The sequence below is a fragment of the Eurytemora carolleeae genome, unplaced genomic scaffold (assembly GCF_000591075.1).
Source record: "Eurytemora carolleeae unplaced genomic scaffold, Eaff_2.0 scaffold68, whole genome shotgun sequence".
Classification (NCBI taxonomy): Eukaryota; Metazoa; Arthropoda; class Copepoda; order Calanoida; family Temoridae; genus Eurytemora; species Eurytemora carolleeae.
In genome coordinates, this window is record NW_019396093.1 from 480,515 (window position 1) to 488,944 (window position 8,430).

Here is an 8,430-nt window from a genome sequence, read left to right on the forward strand (position 1 = left end):
TTTCACATAGAGAACAAGAACAAAAGAGTATTTCTAGAAATAAACATAAAGATATTCTATTTTTATCAAAACTATTTTATATTTTCTTTACTGTTTGAATCTTCACGAATAAAATTTAAAATAGATGACGGCAACACTAAACTTTAGTTCAAGTAACTCAGTTTTTGCCACAAAATCAAGTTTTCGTAGCCCTATAACTTATCTTTGCAACCTGACGATGTAAACCTTATATTTCAAACATGAACAATAATTTGGAATATCATATTAAAGGCTTCGACATTTGGTTGAAAAAGATAAACGAATTATAAAATCTAAGTTTGTGTAAAGAAATCAGTTCCTTTCGCATGACCCTTAAACCTGAGCTTGGAAATTTTGTATTGAATATCCGTTGGACAAACAATAAAGATGTAGGACATTGGAATAATTGAAGTAAATGTTTTTTTAAAAATATTTTTAATCAGTTAAAATAAACATCCAGTGGGGATGGATCGATTTGACTTTTTTGATGACCCACCGTTAAGGCACCCAAGCTAGGCTCTTAAAAAGGTTGGAGGTAACTTTTCCAGATGAAGATTTTGTATTTGCTTTTTTGTAAATTAAAGCCTATATAAATCTACTCTTTTATTTAAAAATGAAAAGAATACAATATATTCAGGGTGTATTTGAAATCAATAGACCTATAACCTATCAGACCTATCACAGAAAAGAGCTGAAAGCTTTAGAATTATGGATATCAAGTGGGGATGGAGAAACCAGAACAGCAAATCAGAGAAGCTGTTAAATTTGAAATTGTGTGTGTCACTTAATAGTGAACTCTCATTGGTCGGAAACAAGCAGGGCGAGAAAAAGAATGAAGGCAATTAAAAGTGTCCTCATTGGATATCCAGATTAAGAGATCGGGATTAAAAGTATCCAATCCTTAAGTTTTCAGCTAGACTACCTTATTTATTTTAGATGAAAAGGGCAAATATATAACATTTTTTAAAAAAAATGTTATAATTCCTAAAAGAATTGCTTTTTTGGAAAGAATTCCAATTTGAAAAACCACTTTCAATTCCTACAAGATAACTTTTATTGAGACACTCTGTATATATATATGTTTGCTGGTATGAGAAAGTTTCCTCTAACTTCAGATATGGATCCAGGGGGAGGCATAAAGCCTATATTAGATTTTCTATGAGAATATATGAACCATTCACCCGCCCAATTCACAAATTATTCTATATTCTATTTATCTAAAAACAAGGGAAATGAATTATCTTTTTATATTCCTTACACCCCTTTTCTTTCTCTAAATATTATCTACGAAATTTATTAAAACTTTTTATTTTAAATCTAAAATCAAAGTTTTCTCTTTAATGTAAAAGAAAACTGTAATTGTAAATCGAAGTGACCCTCCATGGAAAGAGTTCTAAGCTAAAATCAAATCGGTAAAACTTAATCTTTAATTGTTCAGTATAATCTTTCTATCGTTCAAGGGCTTGTTAGGGTAAAATGAAAGAATGAATAGGCTGAAAAAAAAACTCATTTATATGAGCTATATGGTCGACAGAGCCACATGAACAGATACTGCATGGCACTGACATTGGTGGAAATTCTGGTAACCTGATACAGACGAAATAAATTTAAAACCAATTATATCTATTAAAAATGAATATAAGTATTATATTTACCTAAAATTTCTGGTTACCTCTGAGAGTGTGTTATAATTAATGTTTAGATTTGTTCCGTATTTTCTGAATATGATCTGTTTAATTACTTTGATTCCAATACCATGTCACATAGAGATGAGTTGGCGTATAACTTAAACACAGTTTTATATGATATTCTCGAGACAGGGACATCAGATAGATATAACTAATAATGGTGGCGAGCAACCTTTAGCCTCTTTACTCAAGGATATCAATTGTCTTCCTTTTCGCAGCTGTTACTTTTGTACAGATACCACAATTAATACAAAAATACCTTTTTTATTTTATTGATACAAGTAAATTTTTAAAATTTACCCTTACTTTAAAATGTAGGATAGCTTAGATTTATGTCTACAGTTCCTTTGTATAAAAAATACTAAAAGGCATCATTACATATGTACACATATCAATTTGCAGCACACATAATATATATATGTATATTTACATTTATATTTATTAAGATTGAATCCAAAATCAAATTGAGATCAAAAGGAACAGCACACTTTTAGCTCAAATTCTTATTTTTCTTACCCTAATACCCAAAAAGTTTTGCGAAAATATTTTTTAATGTACTTCTAGTCGTCTCAGCATATCACACGCTTGTCTCCTACAATGGACTTTATTCGTCAAACCTTTTATTTCTATGTAATTCGCATTTTCCCAGAGATTGTTCAGCTCCGCTGTCACAGTACGGGAACGTTTTTGATACCAACATGGGAAAGAGGACAATGCATTAGAGGAATTAATATGGACACGGCAACAGTCTACGTGCGGACTAAAAGAGGAAAAGTATAGTGGAGAGTGTTGGCAGAAAGAGGAAATGTCTGAGCAGGAAAAATTCACAACAACCTCACAAACAGTTGAAAAATTCAAAGTTTCTCGGGCTAAATTCGCGATGATTCTTAGTTGATAAAGTTAAATAAGTCTATCAAGTGAAATGCTGCTGCAGACAATGTTGTAAAGCAAGATTTGAAAAATGGCAAAGATTTGGACAACATTTGCTCCAAAGAGGTGTTGGGAAAAGCTATTAGTTTGTTGAAACGTATATTACAACTATAAAAGCCCTCACGGACCTTTTCTACAAAAAAGGCTTTGATCTTAAATATACCCAACCTCTAGAACACGCATCAATGGGTAAAGTTGGAGTTTATAGGTAAAATCTTTTATAAGCAAGCAACGTTTACGTCTCTTAGGAGAAATCTAATTGCGTCCAACATAATTATCTGATTGACAATAGCTGGTCAGAAAATTAAACCGGTATAAATATAAGTGTGCCTTTTAAGAAAAAAATAGATGGCTGAGATGTCTAAAAGTACTTTTAAACAAAATTCGTAAACTTTAATGGGCATTCCTCGTATCTGTTAACCCGATGTCGTAGTACTCGTAAAGCTTTGATATTTTAAAGGTGTTTCAGATCTAATTGTTTAAAATATCAACGGTTCACACAATCAGGTTCAAAAGACGCAGAGATTAGAAAATTAAGGTATGTAGAACTTTGAATTCAAACTTCACAATTTTCTTCTAAGCAATCGCGACTTCATTTGTTTGACAACCAAACCTTAATTTAAATATTTCTTATTAATCTAATTTTAAATTAAAATAGATTGTTTTGTAACGTGTTTGAAAGAAAAAATGATTCAATTAATATTATTTGTTTTTAATTAGAATTAGTAGTAGTTCTGGAATCGAATCAATTTAATTACTTTGAGCTACTGCCGGTTCAAATTTGAACCCACCGATACAAAGTTAAGGATTTAGGAAGTAAGCGGTGATTTAAATTTGAACCTGTGGTAGACAGTTCAAATTCATTAAATTCGGTCCCTGTTTTACAGCCTTACATCTTCTGGCAAAGAAATATATCAGAGCCCGCGATTAAAAAACTTCGACTCGAGCCGTAATTCCGTAAACCCGACTTTGAGACCCGATCTTCGACCCAACGCTAACAACATCTTTTGTCACGTGATTGATAGCTGCAAGATCTTAGGCTCGAATTAGGAGTTAGGCCCAATGAAAATAAAACCAACCTTGGTTGGTTTTAGTGTAGAATAAGGCTCAAGTTAAGTCTTGTTCTCATCAAAACCCGGAATGCGTCAATTTCAAATTCCAATCGTAAAAATCCGCCTGTCACAACAAATCAACTTATAATAAGGTTGTAGATTGTAATTGTGACTATGGGGAACTCTGTGGAAAATAAGATGCAGCTTGAATCCGGAAGCTTAAGCCATGAATGAGGCCCAACGACAGCTTAGACCCGAGCCGTATTTTCCAGAATTTTTTAAATCGCTTGCTCAGAAAAAAAAAGATGATTGACACAACATATATTTTTATCTTATAAAATTATTACCTTCTGATTTTTAATTGAATACAAAAGCAGTTCCAGTTTCCACAATATGGGTCCCCATAGTCACAATTACAATCTACAACCTTAATATAAGTTGATTTGTTGTGACTTCTTTACTCCTCATTAGTTTTAATTTTAAACCCAAAAACTTGATTATCAGTCAATGGTTGTAATGGTACCGTTGTGAATCAGGCAAGTCCCTTTAAAATGGAAGGTCACTTAAAATTAAACTTTGAAGTCCTTTTCAGCTATAAATATTAGCTTTAAGCATCTTTCAATAATTTGTAAATCATCTGGTATAATACTTAATAATGTTGTTACCTTTTTGAAAGAAATATTCCAGCAACTACAATCTAAACTCCGGCAGAATTCTTTTCCACACAACCCGTCTTTTGTCCTTGAATTAAAGAATTTCAATTTTAAAATATAAAGATATGAATAGCTGAATCTTTTTTAACAAAACAGAATATTCAATTTTAAGGTGAACAATGAACATATTGAATTTAATAGTTAAGAAGTTTAAAAGATTTTAAAAGATATAATTTCTTAAACAAACACTCTCATAGCAAATTGAAAAAGATCCCCCTACCCCCCTCCTATAGTTTCTATCATGAAAAATATACATCTAAAATTATGATTACTGTTTAAACAATTAGAAATTCATTTGTTTAGTCCCTTCCTCTGGTCAAATTCTAGTAAACTCTCTTTATAGAAGCTTATTTCTTACCTAAACCAGGGTGTGTTGGCTGATTTTAGTGTTTCAGAGAAATAAGATAATTCGCTGAAAAATAAAAAAAAGAAAAATGAAATCAAAGTTCTTGAATTTTTCAAATTCTTTTTGATTGTCAGAATAACTTGTAATTGAAATTCTGTAAAAAGAGAATACAAATAGTTTGATATTCAGGATCCTTTAGTTTTCCTTCTGAATAGACAAGCTTAATGCAACTTTCTATGAATAAGAAAAGTAGAAAAGAAAAGTTCCGCCATGAAAAAGAATTTGATAAGAAAAGGTTGAAAAAGAACGGTAAATGCTGTTGCCGAGCGGAAAGAATCGTTTAATCATACATTAGTAATTAGTCAAATAGAAGTCTAGATTTCGTTTTTTCACACTAACTCATTTCCTTTGTCACCTCCCAAGGCCTTTTAGCATATCATTGATATGAAATTTATAAAAAAAAACTTATTAAAGGGACTGTACACGTAACCTCAAAGTGAGTGGCATGTTCAATTTTCAATATTACCCTTCGTAAAATTAAAAATTATTAAGATATTCAAGGTTTTTTTTTATTCTCAATTTTGGCTAACGGATTTTTAATTCACAGAAAAAAAAAATTTTCTATCGTGATTAAACACTTTGTATATGAATCCCCAACTGGAGGTAGAATCTACCTGCAGATGTGTTGGCATGTGAAATCATATTTTGCAATCCCAAAACATTCAGCTCCAAATCCTCTCTGAGCTAAACAGGACTTGACACAAAGAACCACTGCTACGACCAACAGGAAAGTGACGAGGAATAGAATGAAGAGAACTGCACAGTAAACCTAAGATAGCAAAAATTTTAGTAATGTTTTTCTGTAGATCTGCAGAAAAAGAAATAAAAAAAACATATAACAGAATACGAACAATTTTGATATATTTTATATAGAATAATATGAACCTTAATCATTCTACAATTGATTAACTAGTTAAACTGTAATTAACATGACTATTTAAGTGAAAATGAAAGGTGTGCAAACCTTTGATATTTTTAACCCTATCCCTGCTGGGGTACTTGAAAACCAGGATATGCTTGGGGGGTCAATTTGACCCCCCCCTCTAAATCCCATGTTTTATGTCCAAATATGACAAATGATACATCATTAGAAAGCTCTTGTGCTTTACTTTTAGAATCTGCAAAAAAATTTGCAAATTTGCAAAAATAGAATTTTTTAACGCAAAATCCAGTTATATAGTAAAAATGTTTGCAAAAAAAAATTTGTCCAAAAAATGAAAAATTATACATTTTTAAAAGGCCCTTCACCATGCCATTTCAAATATGCATAAAAAATTTTCAAAATTTTAAATATCCTGATTTTTAATCAAGAAAACTAAAAATGTGCAAATTTCCTTTGACAAGTTGTTTGCAAAAAATTTGCAATTTTTTTCGCAAAACTTGTGCAATCCGTTTCCTTATGTCATAGTCTTTCCAAAAAGCTAAATTTTATCAAATCTGACAAGTGAAAGTGGGTCAAAACAAAGATTTAGTTTGTTACAGGCAAAAGCAGTCATTCAGGCAGTGTGCTAGCAGGAACAGGGTTAACTTAGATAATTCGATCATAAAGGAATTTATAGTTTATAAGGATTTGATTTTGATATTTTCATAGTCTGAAATATCAAAAGTCTACGACATCGGGGTAAAAAAATCCGGGGTTAGAAAATCTGAGTTTGTGGCAAAGACTCAGTTCCTTTATCTAAGGTTTACAGCATTGGGTTGCAAAGAAAAAGGATTAGAATCAAAGGATTTTGCGACAAAGACTTAAATTATTTGAGGTAAAACTTTCATTTCTATTTAATGTTTCTGAGAAGGGGATTTGTTTCAAACCAACCTCAATAGACATCAATACTAAATGTGTAAGAAAAGTTTTTATTCTGAGAATCCATTAAAAAGGGATAATATTCAAATTCAAAAAGAGACTTTTTTTTACCTTCATTTCAGGTGTAAAAATCAGAGACACATCCCAGGGACTTCTAGAACCCAGTTTATCAGGCTGAAGGTATTGTTAATGTTATTATTCAACATCAGGTTTCCAAGGATCTTATTGGATATTTATATATTTAATTCTTAAATAAGCTCAGCTTAAGAAGGAATTACATACCTCAGTTAGAGAAGAATTATTCTTCATGAAAACCAGAATTACAAGTTTTCAGTGGAAAGTTTGATCTTGACTGAAGAATATAATGAGATAATAAGATTATTTCCTGTTCTTCTACAGTAATCAACTATTTTATAAAGACCAGAATTCCAACATTAGACTTTAGATTAGTCTATAAAAGATTTATCCACATAAAATGAGACTTTTGACGCTGTGAATAAAAATTTTAACGCAAAGGTTTCTACCTATGTACAGGGTTACCCACAAAGGATGATACTACAAAGAGGACCTGACACTCTTAAATATTATGATCACAAACTTAAATTTAGTCTTCTATTCTATTAAGTAATGAAATAGCTTATAATATGATTTAGCAAAGAAATTACCAAGTACAGATGAAGAGAATTATTAATATACAGAAACAATCTATTATGATTCTGTTTAGTTGTTTCTGAAGTCTCATTCTCTGTGGGGAACCCTGTTTCTCAATGAAAAGTGCAAATGAAAGAATGACCTGAATCACTCTTGAAGTTGAGAGTGAAAAAATGAGAAGATTCAAATGGAAAAATGTGCTGAACTAAAAACTTTAGAATGCGATATCCTGAATCCAGATCGGTTAACTAATCTGCAGAGATAAACAGCAAGAGAACAATCAGTATTTAATCTCGAGATTACGAAAGACACTGGATCTTGCATTAATACCGATATCCACCATTTACAAGTTCACGATGATACTATCAAATATGAGAGTGCTAGGGAAAAACACCTTACTTGTATTTTCTGGTTTATCATCGACCTGAGATACTTGAAGGGAATTTAGTTTTATCAGACTGTCCGCAAAAATGTGGAAAAATTATAATAGTCCTCGAACCGAGCGTACAATCTTAGATGTAACTGTGTTTTTAACTTACCATGTATATCTTACCATGACTTATAGACACATGGGTTTGAGTTAGAATTGTGACTAAGAATGTGTCTTAAAGCTGTGACTAAGAAAAGTGTCTTAGAGATAATTAGGTCTAATGAGTTTGTCTTTAAATGGTGCCTTAAAATGAGTCTTAGTTGTGCATTGGAATAAGTCTTAGAAAAAGTTGTGACTTAGAAAGCTTCTCAGACATAATTTGGTCTTAAAAGTATGACTTCGGCTTAATTTGCAAGAAAACTAATTATGTTAACCCAAGGCCGAATTTAAAGAATTTGAGCTGTTGTTTAAATTTAAGCCGCGGCTCAAATATAATTGGTTCCACTTAAAATTGTATTCAATTTTTCAAGATTTAAGCCGGCACTCAATTGAAACCGGTTTTTGGGGGATTTGAGATCCGGCTTAAATTCATTAAATTTGGACACCGGTTATTCATGAATGTTTTACATTGATATGGAAATTGTAATTTACTATTTAATTTATTCAAAACTTCTAGTTTTAAAGATTTTTTTTTATAACAACACTGACATTTTCTCCAATTAAGTCATGTTTGATTGATATTAAGAATGTACTTTTATTAAAATGAACACTAATACATGTACAACAAAATATGCTAGAAGA

General features: G+C 31.2%; 1 protein-coding gene across 1 annotated transcript; it reads right to left on the bottom strand.

Moving 5' to 3' along the window:
• Positions 1–2,035: 2,035 nt before the first annotated feature.
• LOC111694710 (uncharacterized) lies at positions 2,036–7,118 on the bottom strand. The gene is made up of 7 exons (XM_023463699.1): positions 6,891–7,118; positions 6,720–6,782; positions 5,422–5,576; positions 4,760–4,813; positions 4,354–4,429; positions 4,036–4,115; positions 2,036–3,249 (listed from the first exon to the last, which is right to left on the bottom strand). Exons 1-7 carry the CDS (start codon positions 6,915–6,917, stop codon positions 3,213–3,215), a joined length of 492 nt encoding a protein of 163 aa, XP_023319467.1. The 5' UTR covers positions 6,918–7,118; the 3' UTR covers positions 2,036–3,212.
• Between the last annotated feature and the right edge of the window lie 1,312 nt (positions 7,119–8,430).

Excerpts from the sequence above, each read along its gene's own strand:
- LOC111694710 (XM_023463699.1), bottom strand. The coding sequence starts at position 6,917 with ATGAAGAATAATTCTTCTCTAACTGAG. Across the intron at positions 4,430-4,759 it reads GCCAACACACCCTGGTTTAG|GACAAAAGACGGGTTGTGTG; the intron begins GTAAGAAATAAG and ends CTTTAATTCAAG. Across the intron at positions 4,116-4,353 it reads GGAATATTTCTTTCAAAAAG|GTTGTAGATTGTAATTGTGA; the intron begins GTAACAACATTA and ends ACTTATATTAAG.